We start from the raw sequence: 19111 nt of genomic DNA on the forward strand, positions 1-19111 counted from the left end.
AATGAAAATACGTAGCTCCGTATGTACCAGGCTTGCATTTCTCAGCACCCTCCTTTATGGTAGCAAAACATGGAACTTATTTAATCCAAGAAAAGTGACTGAACAGCTTCCACCTCAGATGAATATTGAGCAACTCCTGGTAAGACAGTGTCGAACATGGAAGTACACCAACATGCAGGGTCCCCAACATGTTTGCCCTCAAGTCAGCAGCAACTCCATTGAGTCATAAGCCAAATGAGTGATGGCCGCAGCCCTGAAGGCATGCTCTATGGTGAGCTTGCTATCAGCGCAGGACTAAAAGATGACTCATGTCTGTGATACAATGATGTCTGCAAGTGAGACTTCAATCAGGATCAAAGTTGATGCATGGGAAGTCCTTTCTGCTGACCAGACTGCCTGGAGATAAGTAGTCAGCAAGGGCGTGGAAAAAGCATACGGCAAAAGAAATGAACATAAAGTGGAAAAGAGAGCCTGCCAGTAGGAAAGAACATCAGGTGACCTTGGCCCAATGCAGAAGGGACAGTCCTCATAAATCAACTATTTTTTTTTTCATTTTAAAAAACTTTATTTGGTAATTAGTTTTATTGCACCTCCACTTCATTCAGGACACTCGAGCTTGCCCTGGTTGATATCCTCAATCATACTGTGGGGGTCAATGTTGCAACCAATGGACTGAGCAGTTCCAAGGATTTCCTTTACTGCTCCTGAAAGTTCCCTGGCCAGAGAACGGTGCCTCATCTGTCAAGCAATACTAATCACTTCATCAAAGGTGATGCTGCCAGTGTGTTTAATGTTCTTTTGCTTTATCCTGTCACGGGGTTCCTTCAGGGCCTTGATGATGAGAGGAGAAGCGGATAGAACCTCAATCTGCGCCTGTTAGTTCTGAATAGTTAGCTTGATCATGATTCGCAGACCTTTCCAGTCAACTGTAGCCTTGGCAATGTCATCTCCTACCTTCTTGGGAGACAGACCCAGTGGGCCAATCTTGGGGGCCAGAGATGAGGTAGCACCAACTTCACCCCCAGTGCATTGGAGATATACGATTTTAATTTTGTTGGGGTCGAATTTAGGAGGCATCCTGGCGGTGTTTACTGCACCGGCGAGCGGTTTCGGTGTCGGATGGATCCGGATTCGGGACGACCGAGCAGAAGTTGCACCTTCGCTGACTGGGGCAGTAAGAGCATCATAAATCAATTATAACAGACAATGCTCAACACAGAAGTGACATACACCCTGGGCACTGTCCATGGTCTCCAGAGACAGATAGATGCCTAACGTAAGCAGCAAGGAGAACCTCTTGAGAGAAAATGCCGGAAAATCTCAGCAGGTCTGGCAGCATCTGTAGGGAGAGAAAAGAGGTAACGTTTTGAGTTCAGATGACCCTTTATTTCAGATTCCAGCATCAGCAGTAATTTGCCTTTATTGAGAACTTATTTGTTCTTTATTTTTGTGCTCATGCTTTTTGTCTTCTTTATACTGGGGTTATGTTCCTTGGGCCCTACCGGCTCTCTTGTACCCAAGTGCCATTTTTCAAATGAAATAAGCTAGTGATTACCAGGAGATCCAAGGGACAGAATCTCAGGCTAATGTTTTCAAATCATAACCAAGGAATTCAGAAGTAAGTTGTTCCATCTCAACGAGCGTATGACTAAAAATCAGCTAGCTAACCTTGAAGAATTTTTCTTTTTACAAATCCTGCATCTTAATAATTTTTATTATTGTCACAAGTAGGCTTACATTAATACTGCAATGAAATTACTGTGAAAATCTCTTCACATATCCCTTTGAGATTAGATATTTTCAGCACTTCTTTAGAAAATAAAAATTGCTCCTGTGAAGCCAAATATCCAGAAAACCCTAAATGTAGCAATACTTTATTTAGTAAGTTATCAAAAAGATGATATTTTGCATTGAAAAGTCATGCTTCTGAAAAGCAAAATGCTGAGCACTAAGCAGATTTTTCCTTAAGATTTTAAGAACCTATATCGTTTATTCAATACTGGAGAGTTGATTGACCTTCACAGATTTAACATTGTGTATATATATCTTCTCTTTATGATGCAATAATATGATTCTATTTTATTTTATATTTTCTCCAGGCCTCGACCACCTTCAGCTGTTCCACAGTGTAAATGAGAATTACTCTCAGCTGAGTTTGAGAGAATGTTAAATAGTGACCCATGATTAATTCTTCTGCCACCATAGGAAAGCAGCTTCTGTGTTGAAGCTGCAACAAGAGAACAGAGTACCCGAGAGGTACAAGTTATTCATAACAAACCCTTGGACCCAGCCTTCTGTGAGATAACAAGCCTTCAAATTATTAAAATGATAGCATCGGCAAAGTGTTAATATGGCTTCAGCAGTGAATGTAGGTTTATTTTCCATATCTTAGAACACGGCTAGTTTGCACCTACACTTTTTGTTTACAAATATCTAGCCGAAAGATTATTTAATAACACAAATACATTAGGAAACGGCAATACCATCCACATATCTTTGTTAAATTTTAATGAAGAAATTCCAGCAAACAAACCACACAAATTTATCCAATGAAATTTATTTTAATATAAAAAAGGAAGTCAAATATTTTGTGAGCAAGGTGAAATTGCTATATATTCACATAAAAGAATTACGAAATCCACAATCCACATGAGACAAAGTTACTGTAACACGTATAGAGTCCAAATCAATTTAAGCCCTCCCATCTCTTCCCATTCCAGTCCATCCCCAATTCCATCATCCATGTGTGAACACCAAACTCTTAGATAGGCTTGATCTTGAAGTGCAACCCAATGAGACTGAAAACTAGACATTTCAAGTCCTGGACCAGGTAGTAGAATACGCGCAGACCCTCTGGATCCCTAGGTGTAAACATTTTTTTCCCATTTAGAAAAGGCACAGCAATTAAAATTACAATAGTTGAAAACAAATCAGCCAAACTTCTATTTACAGAGCATGGGGAATGAGCTCCAATGGCAGAGTGCTCGTTTTGCATGCGAGAGTCAGCAGGATTGACACCCGCATTCTCTTGGGAAGTACTGTGAACTGCGAAGAAAATGGTGCTGAATTCCAAAAGGACATAGGCAATTGATGGATTAGGCAAACAAATGGCAGATGAGATTTAATGGAGAGAAGTTTGAAGTGAATTATTTTGGTGGAAATAACAGAGAGAGAGTGGCAATTAGCGTTGGATTGCCTCTCAGTATCCACTTAGCTGCACCACATTTATTCAGTGCCCATCTCGCCTGACCTTCCTGACTTAGGCCGGGTGAGATTCAGGCAGCTAATTGGATCCCTGGGTCCGATATCAGAATCCAAAAGAATTGCAGTGGAGGACACGTCCATTTTTTAAGGCACCAGCAGATGAATTTAAAGGTCAGATTGAAAATAATAGGTCTAGGATAAAGTAAGTGTCTAAAACAAGTGGATGAGATCTGGGGTTGGAGGGGAGAACGACTCCATCAGTCTGGGTATGTGAAATAGTTACACTGATGTTAGAAGTGGATTTATTTCTTCTAACTCTTTCAGAGTAATCGTTAAAGTAACACTGGCAGAACCAGTAGCAATTTAAAATCACTTTGTCAGATGGTATCCAGCCCAGCACAATTGTCCGGGGGTAGTTTGCACTTCTGGACAATTGCAGCATGAGCCCTTACAAGAGGGATTCTCCAGTGCATTACTGGGGAATCCCCTAAATCCGATGCTGGACAGCCAGGACGTTATGGACCAATATAAAGGGTTCATTGCTAAAGGGGATGCAGGGGCAGAGGGACCAGGCTGCATATGTGCATAAATCATTCAACATGGCAGGACCGGTTAAGATAGCAGTTAAAGCAGATAGCATCCAGGGTTTTTCTAAAATAAGAGCATATGGTACAAAAGCAAGGAAATTACATTACACCGATATAAAATACTGGTTTGTCCACTGGAGTACTGTGTCTAGTTCTGGGGGCCACACTTTAGGAAAGATATAAAACATTAGAGAGGGCGCAGAAGGAGAATGGTTCCAGGGATGAGATGCTTCAGTTATGTTGGAGAAGTTGCGACTGTTTCTCAGAGAAGAAAAGGTTGAGAGGAAATTTGATAAGAGTTATTCAGGGATCTGGATAGAGTAAATAGGGAGAAACTGTTCCCATTAGTGGAAGAATTGAGAGCCAGCGGGTATAGATTTAAGATAATTAGCAAAAGTAGCAATGGAGACATGAGGAAAGCTTTTTCATGCAGCAAGTGGTTCGGATCAGGAATGCTCTGCCTGAGTGTGGCAGAAGGTGGTTCAATGAGGTATTAATGTGCGAATTGGATTCTGAAGAATGTGCAAGGCTACAGGGAGAAGGCAAAGGGCACAAAGTGAATTGCTCCTTCATGGATCTAGTACAGACATGGCAGACTGAATGGCCCTCTTCTATGCTGTAACCATTGTGATTCCCCGCACAAAAATATGGTAGGATAGTGGTTATCTGACTGGACTAGTATTCCAGAGGCCTTAACTAATACTCTGGAACCATAATTACATATTTCAGTTGGGGAAGATGGGTGGTTAATAAATCAGAAGCAAATGGCAGGAGACATTTAATCCAGATAAGTGTGGTGACCATGTAACTTCTGGATTGTCGTTAAAAACCTAATGCTGCAACACGGTGGCGGTGGGTTAGCCCTGCTGCCTCACGGCGCTGAGGTCCCAGGTTCGATCCCGGCTCTGGGTCACTGTCCGTGTGGAGTTTACACATTCTCCCAGTGTTTGCATGGGTTCTGCCCCCACAACCCAAAGATGTGCAGGGTAGGTGAATTGGCCACGCTAAATTGCCCCTTAATTGGAAAAAAATTAATTGGGTATTCTAAATTTTTTTTTTTTTTAAACTAACTCCTGCACTCGTACAGAGCTGCCAACTTTTCCCAACAGAAATCAGTATTCCAGATACCAAAAATCAATATTTTGGTAGTAAAATCGATATTTTCATTTCAAAGAGAAAATGCCCATCGACCTGAAATACAGCTTTACTTACACCTGTATTGCTCAAATCTTACACAAATGGAAAATGCAAATCCAATGTTTTTACATACATGTACAGGCACCTCGATGCGAGACTGCGCAAAGGATCGCATGACATGCATGCACTGTACAGTGCGTGAGGTGGAGATGAGAGGGGGCGGGGCCTCTGCACAGGGTCTGTCTTCCAGCAGCCGTCGCCAAGGAAACCAATCGAAACGTTTCGGGAGGAATGCATTCACTGAGGCTTGCCAATCAACTCCTCTTTCCACCCCCACCCCCCCCTTTCCCCCCACTGATCCTACAAAGCCAACCAGCCATTTACAGGGAGCTGCCTCTTAATATTGGTTTTCTTCCCTCCCTAAAAAAAACTCCTCTCGCTTAAATACTCTCTTCCAGTGCGGTGTCAGGTTGGATTTGACCAAGGTCTGCAGTGGATTGCATATTTCAAAGCAAGAAATCGTATTGCCGCATTCAAGCAGGTTTTCAGTATGAAATATGGAAAATCCGTGCTAGTTGGCAGTGCTGCTCGTACCCTTTGAGCAATGAAAGTTGCTGTACTGACTCAGTCTGGCTTATATGGGACCCACAACAATGTGGTTCACATAACAGCCATCTGATATAACCTAACAAGCCATTCAGTTATACCAAAATTTTAGATTCAGGTCTGGGCAATAAATTAAATAATTCTCTTTTTATTCTTCACATTTTGATTTTTGGCTCCTTCAGACTATGACTCCTTTCCTCCCCAAAACACTAACTCATTTTGGGATGATACCAATTGCACAGGCCAATTGTCACACTGGCTGATCAGAGGTATAGGCAACCAAAGAAAATGCTGGAAAATCTCAGCAGGTCTGGCAGCATCTGAAGGTCGAGAAAAGAGCTAACGTTTTGAGTCCAGATGACTCTTTGCCAAAGCTATAAATCAGAGAAAGTGGGAAATATTTATACTGTGGAGTGAGAATGAAAGATGAGTCATAGCCACAGAAACCCTGGGAAGCGTGGTGCTAATGGCCACAGAAACTACGGGGAAAGAGTGCTAATGGCAGTCCCCAGAGAGAACAAAAGGTGTGAAAGGCCAAACAGCAGAGAAACTAACATCAGAGAGTAAACTGTGACTGATGTAGATGTGGGGAACGGGGAAGCAAAAGGGAGAACGAGTAAAGAAAGGTGGATAAGATGGGGGTAAAATATATATAAAGAGAGAAAGAAATGGTAAAAGACAATTAAAATGAAAGGGGATGAACACAAATGGGTCGAGGTAGGGTAGAGCTAATCATCTGAAGTCGTTGAATGCGATGTTGGGACCGGAAGGCTGTAGTGTGCCTAACCGGAAGATGAGATGTTGTACCTCCAGTTTGCGTTGAGCGTCACTGAAACATTGCAGCAGGCCAAGGACAGACATGTGGGCGTGGGAGCAGGGTCTTGTGTTAAAATGGCAAACAACAGGAAGGTCAGGGTCCTGAATGCGCACAGACCGAAGGTGCTCAGCAAAGCGATCACCCAGTCTGCGTTTGGTCTCTCCGATATAGAGACCACATTGGGAGCAGCAAATACAATAGACCAGATTGAATGAGGTGCAAGTGAAATGCTGCTTAACCTGGAATGAATGTATTGGGCCTGGGATGTAAAGCATAGAAGAGGTAAAGGGGCAGGTGTTACACATTCTGTGATTGCATGGGAAGATGCTACGGGTGATGGGAGAGGAGTTGGGTATGGTGGAGGAGTGGACTAGATTATCTCAGAGGGAACGGTCTCTGCGGAATGCTAACTGAGAGAGTGAAGGGAAGATGTGTTTTGTGGTGGCATCACGCTGGAGTTAGCGAAAATGGCAGAGGATTATACTTTGCAAACGGAGGCTGGTGGGGTGAAATGTGAGAATGAGCGGGACACTATCCTTGTTCTGGGAGGGAGGGCGAGGGTAGTGGCACGGGAGATGGGCCGCACACTGTTGAGGGTCCTGTCAACAACTGTAGGTGGGAAATCACAGTCGACGAAGAAGGAACACATTTTCGAAGCACCACTTTCGAAAGTGGCATTATCGGAACCAATGTAACGGAGGCGAAGGAGCTGAGAGAAAGGGATGGAGACCTTACAGGGTGTAGGGTGCGAAGAGCTGTGGTCAAATAGCTGTGGGAGTCAGTGGGCTTGTAGTGGATATTAGCAGATAGTCTATTGCTGGAAATGGAGACAGAAATATTAAGGAAGGGAAGAGAAGTGTCTGAGATGGACCAGGTGAAAGTGATGGAGGGGTGGAAACTGGAAGCGAAGTTGATGAATTTTTCCAAGTCCGGATGAGAGCATGAAGCGGCACCAAAATAGTCTTCAGTGTACCGGTAAAGGAGTTGTGGGAGGGGATACGGGTAGGCCTGGAACAAGCAATGTTCCACGTATGCCTTAAAAAGACAGGTGTAGCTAGGACCCATGCGGATACCCATTAGCACACCTTCCCATCCACTATCATTCTCCTCCGCCGAGCTGAACGATTTCAGCCAGTCGGAGGAGAATGGCGGTGGATGGGAATTGTCCAGACCTCTTTTCGAGAAAGAAGCGAGAGCTCTCAGGCCATCCTGGTGTGGGATGGAGGTGTAGAGATTGCACATCCATGGTGAATAAGATGCGGTTAGGGCCCGTGAACTGGAAGCTGTCAATATGACGCAGGGCATCAAAGGAATCCCAGATGTAGGTAGGGAGGGAATGGACCAGAGGAGTGAGGATGGAGTCAAGATAAGAGGAAATAAGTTTGGTGGGGCAGGAGCATGCTGGCACAATGGGCAATAGGTAGAGGCAATTTACTTTTATAAGCATTTGGCTATTAATATAAAACTTTTTAAAAAATCATTAGGGAATCTATTGTCCTCCAGAGCTGATTTACTTTTGTAGTTTTTCCACTTATACCAAAGTTATACTTACTTTGATTGATTTACATCAATTAGAGACCCAATCTTAGATGTTGTAAATGAAATATGTTCATCTCCTATTACAATCTCCAGCTCCTATTATAAACAAAATATGAAGAGGATGATTATCTGCATACTCATGAGGTTCCACAATCAAGCACACTGCCAAAATATAAATTTCTTCAAACATTCTGTACTGACATTTTCTGATGATTGATTGCATATTTTTACAAAAATTCTGTGTTAACCCCATCACAATTAATCATCAATAACTTTACAGCACCTGACTTAATAACTGCTATAGGTATTAGCCAAAGTTCAGTGGTGGCACTCTTGGCTTTGAATCAAAATGTCTTGAAAACAAGTCCACCTCCAAAAATCGCAAGTATATAATCTAGACTGATCCTTCAGTGCACTGCCGAGGGAGTGCTGATTGTTGAACACATCAACTCTCAAATGAGACATTAAACTGAGGACCTGTGTTCCCTCTCAGGCAGATGTAAAAGGTCCCACGGCACTATTCAAAGAGAGGTGGAAGAACTCTTCCAGCATCCTGACCAACATTAAGCTCTCAACCAGTATTTCTAAAAGCAAATAAAATTATCTGGCCATGACAGGGGCCCTGCAGCTACTAACTATGCAACTGGATAACATGTGCATATGAAAGTTCAGAGAAGTAGAAGAGAGCTCAAGCTGGTTCTCGCGTATAGAATGTGATCCTATGTCTACAGATCATATCGTCGAAACGCAGCATGAAGATGTGGAAAAGCAGGAAGCCAATAATATATCCTTGGAGAATAGGCATTTACAACACTGTCAATAAAAGAGAACTTGCATTTATATAACTCCTTTCACACTTTAGGACGGTCGAAAGTGCTTTGTAAAAAAATACTCTTCGTTTTCAAAGTGTAGCCACTGTTGTAATGTAGGAAACATGAAGTGAATTGTGTACAAGGGCCAACAAATAGCCAGATTTTTCTTTTCAAAAACAATGTTGATTGAGAGATAAATATTAAGACAGGAAATGAAAAATCGTGCCATGGGATCTTTTACATCCAACAAATGGCACCTCAGACAGTGCAGCCCGTCTTAGTACTGTACTGGAGTGTCAGTCTACATCTTGTCCTTGTCTCTGGAGAGGAACATAAACCGTCAATCTGCTGACTTAAGAGGTGACTATCTCCACTGAGATACAGCTAATGCATGTCATAATAGGCATTAGCTATTGTGGAAAATTTGCAACCCAACTCCATCTACAAGTTTGCTGACAACACAACCATAGTGGGTCGGATCTCGAATAACGACGAGTCAGAATACAGGAGGGAGATAGACAACCTAGTGGAGTGGTGCAACGACAACAATCTATCCCTCAATACCAGCAAAATTAAAGAGCTGGTCATAGACTTCAGGAAGCAAAGTACTGTACACACGCGTGTCAGCATCAACGGAGCCTAGATAGAGATGGTTAACAGCTTCAAATTCCTACGAGTGCAAGTCACCAAAAATCTTTCCTGGTCCACCCACGTCGACCCTACCACCAAGAAAGCACAACAGTGCCTATACTTCCTCAGGAAACTAAGGAAATTCGGCATGTCCACACCGACTCTTACCAACCTTTACAGCTGCACCAAAGAAAGCATCCTATCTGGCTGCATCACAACCTGGTATGGCAACTGCTCGGCTCAAGACCACAAGAACCTTCAAGGAGTCGTGAACACAGCCCAGTCCATCACACAAACCTGCCTCCCATCCATTGACTCTATCTACACCTCCCGCTGCCTGGGAAAGCGGGCAGCATAATCAAAGACCCCTCCCACTCGGCTTACTTACACTTCCAACTTCTTCCATCGGGCAGGAGATACAAAAGTCTGGGAACACGCACAAACGGATTGAAAAACAGCTTCTTCCCCGCTGCTCCCAGACTCCTAAACGATCCTCTCATGAACTGACCTGATTAATACTACACTCCTGTATGCTTCACCTGATGCCGGTATCTATGTATTTGCATTGGGGACCTTGTGTTGTCCTTTTATGTATTTTCTATTTGTTTTATTTTAATGTACTAAATGATCTGTTTGAGCTGCTTGCAGAAAAATACTTTTCACTGTACCTTGGTACACGTGACAATAAACAAATCCAAATCCATTTCTACTCAGTAAATAAAATAATTAATAGATAATTATCATTGGGAATGTAATCTCAATGCTTATTTTTGCATGGTGAATGTACGTGTACTATAATCTTTGTGTTGGTGAAATTAAATGTGAGTCAATGTACTCAGCAATGACTCTGAAGTTAAAGAACTGCTTGCCAAAAACTACATTAATATGTGTCGTGTCTCATAAATTCATGCTAGAATTTCAAACTTTGATGAAGAGAAATGCTGTAAAATTTCACACTGAATCACAATACACATTGCATAAATATACAGATAAAATACATTTAATAGCAATGTGCATGCTAGGCATTTTCCATTAAATGTAATATATTTTGTTAAAGCAGTGTTGGCGTAACCACATTCACAGCTAGTCACCAATTTCTACAGAGATACAACACTCTTAATGTCTAACAAGAAAGGGCACACAGGTCCCCTTGGAGTGTATGCAAATGTAGGTTAAAGCCTTCAGGAGAAAAATGGTTAAACAAATCTCTCAAATTACAGCATAATTTACAAACTGTTTTATCCACTGTTAGGAAAACTAAGGGATGTATATTTGTATTGGTAAACATTAGAAATAAGGTAGTTTTAAGTGGGTTTAATTTAACAATTCTGTGCCTGAAAGGGTAAAACCTGCAGTTAGATTCATATTGGACAAGGGTGTTTGAATATGAGGGAGTTGGTTTCAATTCCAATTGTGATTCTATTGTGCTTAGAGAGGGTTATGGTGTGAAAAATAAATAGAAGTAAGGGGTTGCTTAGCAACTGGAGGCCCTTTTAAGGATTTTAAAAAGCTTTTAAATTTTAGTTGAAATTATGGGCAGGTGGAGACAGGGCCTCGGGGAATGAACATCTCTCAACTCTTCCAGGAGAAAGACCGGACAGGATGGGAGCTGCAAAGAGGCAGGCTTCCTACAGTCTAGATAACCAGGGAATTGAGACAGAAATAATGTGTAAGACGACTGGAGTTAAGTGAACAGAGATCAAGGTACGTTCAGGAAGAGTAAACAAAGTGTTCACAGTAAACAAAGTGTTCCAGGTTAAAGAAACAATTGCAACAACCAGATTTAAAGTGCGACAGCAGCATTCAAATGTAAATCAAACGTCTGATGCCATTTTAATACAGTCTGGGAATCAAGAGTTAAAGCATTGAAGACAAAGAAATCCTAAAGGGGTTGGTGTAAAATCCTGGACTGGATTCGCTGGAGCAGAAGTTCAGGTTGAGTCACTGTAAAAACCTGGACTGGATTTCAGAATTAAACTGCTAAGGGAAAGCATTATTATGAGAGAAGATTTAAAAGCGTGTTTTTGCGAATGGAGCTTGGAAAATCTCATGTGATCGTTATCTAGGGGGATGCGGAGAAGAAATCCACAGACACTAACTTGGGTTCAAAGCGGAGTGCGTGCATTTGGCCAAAGTAATCTTGTGCGCTTAAAATGGAAATTTGTGTTAACGAGATCATTGTAGCTTAGATGTACTTTGTAATCCATGTTAATCTTAAATCTGCGTATTTGTTAAGATAAAAGGGGAGTAAAGGAGCATTGTATTTTAATACAATTTTTTCATGTTTAATAAATGACTTTTGTCTTGTTGCTGAAACTAATTAGAGGTTCTGTGGCTCTGTTCCTCCACGTTTTATAAGAAAAAAGTCACAGTCTTTTTGAGCCAGGGTTCCATTCTGTGATCTTCCCCTCCAGTTATAGCATCAACTGGGACCGGGACACCATGATACCTTCAGCTTTAGTTGATTGGAATCTAGCTTCATGTTTTCTGGCGAGCTCAAGATTCGTTGCCAAGTGAAGCATTGTTTATCTGAAACAACATTCCATGATACACATGCTTCTTTTTAGTTTACAAGGAATAAAGAGTAAAATACTGACCTGTCGCCCTACTCGGTCTGGTGGGGGCCACAAAGCATCATCTTCTTTTGTGATTTCACTGTCTTCTATGATTCTCTTTAGCTCTTCCATAACACTTTTATGGACATATGCCTATAACAATCATACAATCACTAACTGGTATTTCACAAGAAAATATAAAACTGCATAAATTACAAAACAGGTTAGGCTTAAATGAAATCCAATCTCAGATCAGAAGCCATTTTATGAATTCAACCTTCAAAGTTAATTGCGTTTTCTCCAACTCACAACATAAAGATGAAGTTTCAAGCATGCTTACCTCCTTCCTAATCATTACGTCATTTTTGTAATTGCTGTTATTTGCATATCTGAGTTTACCTGTCAATCAAATGAGAAACAAGTTTGATTTGTATCATTGGCTAAAGGCATTGAAATATAACACCAGTTACCTATTCGCTTGTTACTGACTGATAGTTTTTCTCTTTCGCTGATGCCCGTAACATTCAGCCCCGTATTTAAACCAGATCCCCATTGCTGAAAATAGATATTCCACTGTTAGGTACTGTTGAATCAGTGATGGGTTTATTTTAAAGGCGAAACTTGACGCATGTAGTTCCTTCAGCAGAAAAGTGAAAACCTTTGACACACTTAGCCTTGGAAGCTATGAACTCACGAAATTCCAATCCATTCCCCTCCTGCTTTGGCTATTTTTTTCTGGCCTTGCCAGAAGATGTTCGCTCCTCGTTGGTTTATGTCCCATAGTTGATCATCACCCATCCATCTCAAGGCGACATCTTGCACATGTAAACCAGCACAGTGAATGTCAGCAAACTATTTGATCATAGTCATCACAGCCAAACCTGTGGCGCCTGATGCACACAAATGCACTTTACGACAGGGGTATTTAAATACAACTAAAAACAGGAATGTTGACTCTCCCATCCTTCCGAACTCAAGGGCATTGAAGACAAGAACAATTTGTTGTCTGCTTAGTCACACAGTCAAAACCAGGAAATCAGATAATCAAGCAATTCTGTCATGCATCCTTTCAGGCATTATAAAATTCTATGCAAAAAATATATAATGAAGATTAGATCCTGTTGATGGAAGATGCTATAGCTTTAAAAGCTGTGGACAGAAAATCTGGAGGTTGGGATCTCCTGGTCTTCAGGACTCAGCTACTTACTATCTGAGTGATCGGAGGAGTAACATACCGTAAAATCATAAAAACACCACTAAGATTCCAGTGCAACAAATTCTAACGTCCAGCATGAACCCACCCTCATTTTTTGATAAAGAAGTTACATGACAGGATTGCTCAACAATGTGAAGGCCTGATTACAAACCTATTATCCAGGTGATTTTGGGTAAGCAAGGTCATAAATTAAGATACTGGAAGTAAATCCCCTTGCTCTATTTTTGTGGGTGCGCTGACCATTAAACAAAGTATTGGTAATCTAAATTATGGTTTATAGCTGATTTACATACATGACATAGATTAAAAAAGAATGCGGAGGAGCAATAAATTAATACCTCTCAAAATAAGCTCTCCCAAAATCAAACACTAGTTTTAACTCTGAAAAGACAATGACAAATTGTTATACCAGATAATCTCCTATGATATTTCTAACATTTGACAACTTCTTGATGGCATCATTAGAAAGTTCATATAAGGAGCGGCACATGGTACAGTGGCCCCGGGTCACTGTCCGTGTGGAGTTTGCACATTCTCCCCATGTCTGCGTGGGTCTCACCCCCACAAGCCAATGATGCGCAGGGTAGGTGGATTGGCCACACTAAATTTCCCCTTAATTGGAAAAAATGAATTGGGTACTTTAAATTAAATTTTAAAAAGAGAAAGTCCATATAATTTGTTTGCATCGTTAATTAATTTGATGATAGTTATGTTTTGTTTCAAGTTTCGCCACGGGTTTCCTCAAAAGTTTCAATTCAAAACTTCTTATGGGGGGTCATCTCACCAGGGCTCCATCATCATTCACTGTGGAGAAATGGATGATATTTAGAACCTATGTGAGTGGGACACAATCATTAGGTGTATTTTGTTCCAATCAATAATTTATTTGTTAGATTTATACATTATTAATATGGCAACTCATTTGGATAAGGGAACAAACTACAACATCTTATACCAATTTCCCCTGCAGCTATGTTTCATTTTTCCAAACAGAAGTGATATTGTAGCACATTAAAAAGTAATATATTATTGGTAATGCTTTCTAGACCTACAAGTCTAGTCCATTTACAGGGAGAACAGAAGAGTGGGTTCATTTCTTCTGGATTGGCTCTGTTGCTGAGTCGTTGGGTTGGAGGGATGTTGTAATTACTTCCTTCAGAGTTAAGTTTGCATGCAATAAAGGTATTCATGAATACTCATTAGATCTTGTTCTATATACACATGCATTCATATATATATATATATAAAACAGCTATGTACATATACATACAAATGAGCCCCATGCTGGCAAAATGACAACGTGCAAATATGTGGCGCCTTTGACATAAAGCATCCCAAGGCACTTTACAGGAATGTTCACAAAATTTGACACATCATCACACAAGGAGCTATAAACGACAGGTGATCAAAAATCTGCTCAAAAAGGAAGATTTTAAGGAGAGTCTTAAAGGAGGAGAGAAAACTAGAGGCAGACATTTAGGAATGGAATTCCAGATCTTAGGACCTGGGTAGCTGAATGACGGCCACCAGTGAAACAACAATAACAATCAGGGAGCAAAAGAAGCTGGGGCTGGTTTAGCACAGGGCTAAAGAGCTGGCTTTTAAAGCAGACCAAGGCAGGCCAGCAGCATGGTTCAATTCCCGTAACAGCCTCCCTGAACAGGCGCCGGAATGTGGCGACTAGGGGCTTTTCACAGTAACTTCATTTGAAGCCTACTTGACAATAAGTGATTTTCATTTCATTTTTCATTTCAGTATCAGAGAATCACTGAGATCCTGCAAAGTTGTAGGACTTGGGGTTACAGAGTTAGGGAAGAATAAGCCAATGGAGTGAATTTGAAAAGAGGGATGAGAATTTTAAAATTATGGCACTACCAGACCAGGAACTAAACAAGGGCTTGCAAAAGATGTACAGAACAGATGGAGCCTTGATACGAGTGAGAGTAACAAGAGGAAATGTTTTTCACTCGTACGGGAAAAAAAAAATGGAAGTCACTAACCATTAATAAATCAAATATGGAATTCAGGAGAAATGCCTTCACCCAAAGATTGGTTAGAACGTCAAACACGCTACCCCAGAGAGTAGCTGAGGCAAAATTAACAGTCACTTGGACATATATGGGCTAATTGAGAAAAGTCAGCAGATTTGTATAGGCAAGGAGTTTTTTGAGGAGGTAACAAAAAGAGTACACAGATGAGGTTAATATGGTTGATGTGGTGTACAGGGACTACCAAAATAAATTTGATAAAGTGCCTCATAACAGGCTTTCAAGCAAAGTTGAAGCCCATGGCATAAAAGAGACAATGGCACCATGGTTATGAAGTTAGCGGAGTGACAGTAAAGAGTAGCGATTGAGGGAAAATGGCTTTTCTTGATTTATGTTATTAACCTAGACTTGGGTGTACATTGCACAATTACAAAATTTGCAGATCATGCAAAACTTGGAAGTATTGCGAACTGTGGGGAGAATGAAATAAGACTCCAAAGGAACATAGACATGCTGGTGGGCTGAGTAGACATATGCAGGTGCAAGTTAATGTAGAGAAGTGTGAAGTGATACATTTTAGTCTGCAGAATGAGGAGAAGTGACATAACATAAGGTACAATTTGAAAGGGAATGCTGGGGCTGAGGGACCTGGGTGTATATGTGCATAAATCGTTGAAGGTGGCAGGGTATGTTGAGAAATCAGTTAATAAATTATAATGAATCCTGGGGTTTCTAAAAAGGGATAGAGTACAAAAGCAAGTTAGTTCTATGATTTGGGGCAGGTTTAGCACAGTGGGCTGAACAGCTGGCTTGTAATGCAGAACAAGGCCAGCAGCCCAGGTTCAATTCCCGTACCAGCCTCCCCGAACAGGCGCCGGAATGTGGCGACTAAGGGCTTTTCACAATGACTTCATTGAAGCCTACTTGTGACAATAAGTGATTATTATTCCTTCATAAAACCCATGTTCAACCTCAATGGAAAGGATGTGAAGATTTTAGAAAGGGTGCAGATACGACTTGAGAATGGTTCCGAGGATGGGAGATGTCAGGTATATGGATAGATCGGAAAAAACTTGGGCTATTCTCAGTGCAAAGGAGATTCACCAGGATGTTGCCTGGGCTGGAGTGTTTCAGCTCTCAAGAAAGACTGGATAGGCTGGGGTTGTTTTCCTTCGAGCAGAGAAGGCTGAAGGGGAACTGGACTGAGGGGTATAGGATTATGAGGGGCACAGATATGGTGCATAGGCGAGAGCTTTTCCCCTTACCGAAGGGGTCAATAACCAGGGAGCATAGATTTAAGATAAGGGGCAAGAGGTGTAGAGGGGATGTGAGGAAAAACCTTTTTACCAAGACGGTGGTTGGAATCTGGGAGTCACTGCCGGAAAGGGTGGTAGAGGCGGGAACGCTCAGTTAAGAATACTTAAGATCAGCACTTGAAACACCACAACATGCAAGGCGACAGGCCAAGTGCTGGAAAATGGGATTAGAGTATATAGATGCTTGATGGCCAGTGCAGACACAATGGGCTGATGGGCCTCTTTCTGTTATGACTCTAAGAGAAAATTGGGAGAAGATTTGTTTTACTTGTTCAAAATCATATGGGGTTCGGATAGAGGAAATGGGGAGGAACTGTTCCCATCAGCAGAAGGTTGAGAACTCCAAGGTGATTAACAAAAGAACCAAATGCAACATGAGGAAAAACGTCTTTATGCAACAAGTGGTTTGGATCTGGAATTTGCTGCCTCAGTATGGTGCAAACAGGTTCAATTACAGTTTTTAAAAGGAAACTGGATTAGTGGAAAAGAAAAGATTTTAGATGGCTACAGGCAAAAGGCGGGAGAGTGAGACTACATTATTATTGCTGAAAACGGATAGGGTAAATGTGCTGAATGGCCACTTAATGTCCTGTAACGTAACCACTCTATGATTCTAGTAGATACATTCAGAGAATTTGGTCAACTCATGAGGAAGGAGCTGAAGAAAATGGGTGGGAGGAGGCTTTTCTTTCCTAATCTCAATTGTCACAAGTAAGCTTACATTAACACTGCAACAAAGCCATCGTGAAAAGCTTCTAGTCATCCGGCACCTGCTCGGGTACACAGAGGGAGAATTCAGAATGTTCAAATTACCTAACAGCACATCTTGCGGGACTTTGTAGAGAAAACCGGAGCACCCGGAGAAAACCCATGCAGACACAGGGAGAACGTGCGCACTCCGCACAGCCAGCTTGCGTGCAACATAAACACCAGCAAAGATGAGGTGGACCAAATGGCCTGTTCATGTGCTGTAAGCTCCATGTAAAGGGGCGGCACAGTAGCACAGTGGTTAGCATTGTTGCTTCACAGCACCAGAGTCCCAGGTTCAATTCCCGGCATGGATCACCGTCTGTGCGGCATCTGCACGTTCTCCGTGTCTGCCATGGGTTTCCTCCAGGTGCTCCGGTTTCCGGTTATTTACTTATTACTTTTCATAGTAACTTCATTGCAGTGTTAATGTAAGTCTACTTGTGACAATAAAGATTATAAAAAACTGCCAGCAGGGAATATAAACACTACAAGGTGCAGCATGCTAGCAGAGTGGTAGGGACCCGGGTTCAATTCCAGCCTCGGTTGACTGTGTGGAGTTTTCACTTTCTCCCCATGTGTGCATGGGTTTCCCCCAGGTGCTTCGGTTTCCTCCCCCAGTCCAAAGATGTGCAGATTAGGTGGATTGGCTATGCTAAATTGCCCCTTAATGTCCAAAAGGTTAGGTGGGGTTAACATTAGAACATACAGTGCAGAAGGAGGCTGTTGGCCTATCGAGTCTGCACCGACCCACTTAAGCGCTCACTTCCACCCTATCCCCATCTAACCTTTTTGGACACCAAAGGCAATTTAGCATAGCCAATCCACCTAACCTGCACGTCTTTGGACTAAGGGAGGAAACCAGAGCACCTGGAGGACACCCATGCAGACTCCGCACAATGACCCAGTGGGGAATCGAACCTAGGACCCTGGCGGTGTGAAGCCACAATGCTAGCCACTTGTGCTACCGTTATTGGATTAGGGTCGAGGCTTGGGCCTAGGTAGGGTGCTCTTTCCAAGGGTCGGTGCAACTCGATGGGCCTCATTCTACACTGTATGCATTCTCTGATTCTACTGCGTTTCACATCCTCAGCCCATCACAGCCAAGGAATTCATACTCAGGAGGCAAACACAGCAGTGTCTGAGGATACTGATGCTGTTTTATAGACCCCAGGAATTTTGAGCTTTAAAAACCCTGAACTGCTTGTTTATGAGAAAGTTGTGTGCGAGGAGTTGTAAGGGGTGTATTGTTTTACAGTCAGGGAGGGCATATTGACTTGGAGACATGCAGCAGCGTGAGGCCCAGGAGTCTGGGCCCGGCTTCTCTTCCGCCCCCTCTTAAATTTCCCGGGCTCCGGATTGACAGCCGCTTCAGGCATTCCAGTCAAAACTCACCGTCCGGCCTGAACTCGAACTCCAGAAACTCGTGGCCAAACTTGCCCTTGTGCCCCACATAATACCGCAGATAGAAATCACTCGACATGGTCCCCGCGCCGGCAGGCCGCCTGTGCGTCATACGTCACGCTCTGGCTGGCAGTCCGCCTCTGCGTCACACGTCACGCTCTGGCCACAGGTCTCCGTGGCGTCTTACGTCACGCTCTGGCCACAGGTCTCCGTGGCGTCTTACGTCACGTTGCGTACTGCGTCAGCATTTATCGTGCAGAGTTGTACCTTTCTGCCCCATTCTTGGTGTCTGATGCACGGGAACACAATATATTCCCGTGCCAGTGAGGGCAGGAATGAAGGGGGAGGGATGGACGTTATTAAAATAAGTGTCAATGTTATGGAAGTGAAGGAGAGAGAAATGAGGTTATTGTGTGACAGTGGAGAATGGTCTGTCTGCTTTGGGGCAGAGAGGAGACAATGCTGCAGGGGGGAGCCATTGGGTGGGGAGGAACAATTTGCAGGCATTCATTAGCTGATTTGGAATGAAAAGTGCCAGTCTGCACTGCAGAGA

General features: G+C 42.4%; 1 protein-coding gene and 1 pseudogene across 2 annotated transcripts; both read right to left on the minus strand.

Annotated features, from left to right (window-relative positions):
• Positions 1-540: 540 nt before the first annotated feature.
• LOC140426361 (large ribosomal subunit protein uL11-like) lies at positions 541-1077 on the minus strand (annotated as a pseudogene).
• magoh (mago homolog, exon junction complex subunit) lies at positions 541-18724 on the minus strand. 2 transcript variants are annotated; one of them, XM_072511027.1, is made up of 5 exons: positions 18550-18724; positions 12228-12286; positions 11930-12040; positions 7904-7986; positions 541-1339 (listed from the first exon to the last, which is right to left on the minus strand). In XM_072511027.1, exons 1-5 carry the CDS (start codon positions 18668-18670, stop codon positions 1321-1323), a joined length of 393 nt encoding a protein of 130 aa, XP_072367128.1. In that variant the 5' UTR covers positions 18671-18724; the 3' UTR covers positions 541-1320. The 2 variants fall into 2 exon arrangements, with proteins under 2 accessions (XP_072367128.1, XP_072367127.1); XM_072511026.1 differs by lacking the exon at positions 541-1339 and adding an exon at positions 2542-2861 and having other exon boundaries at positions 18550-18723.
• Positions 18725-19111: the final 387 nt, after the last annotated feature.

The sequence above is a fragment of the Scyliorhinus torazame genome, chromosome 7, assembly GCF_047496885.1.
Source record: "Scyliorhinus torazame isolate Kashiwa2021f chromosome 7, sScyTor2.1, whole genome shotgun sequence".
Classification (NCBI taxonomy): Eukaryota; Metazoa; Chordata; class Chondrichthyes; order Carcharhiniformes; family Scyliorhinidae; genus Scyliorhinus; species Scyliorhinus torazame.

Coding starts and splice junctions, on each gene's coding strand:
- magoh (XM_072511026.1), bottom strand. CDS start 18,670: ATGACGCACAGGCGGCCTGCCGGCGCGGGGACCATGTCGAGTGATTTC. Junction 12,041..12,227: donor ACGTAATGATTAGGAAGGAG/GTAAGCATGCTT, acceptor TGATTGTTATAG/GCATATGTCCATAAAAGTGT. Junction 7,987..11,929: donor CAGACCGAGTAGGGCGACAG/GTCAGTATTTTA, acceptor TGTTTATAATAG/GAGCTGGAGATTGTAATAGG.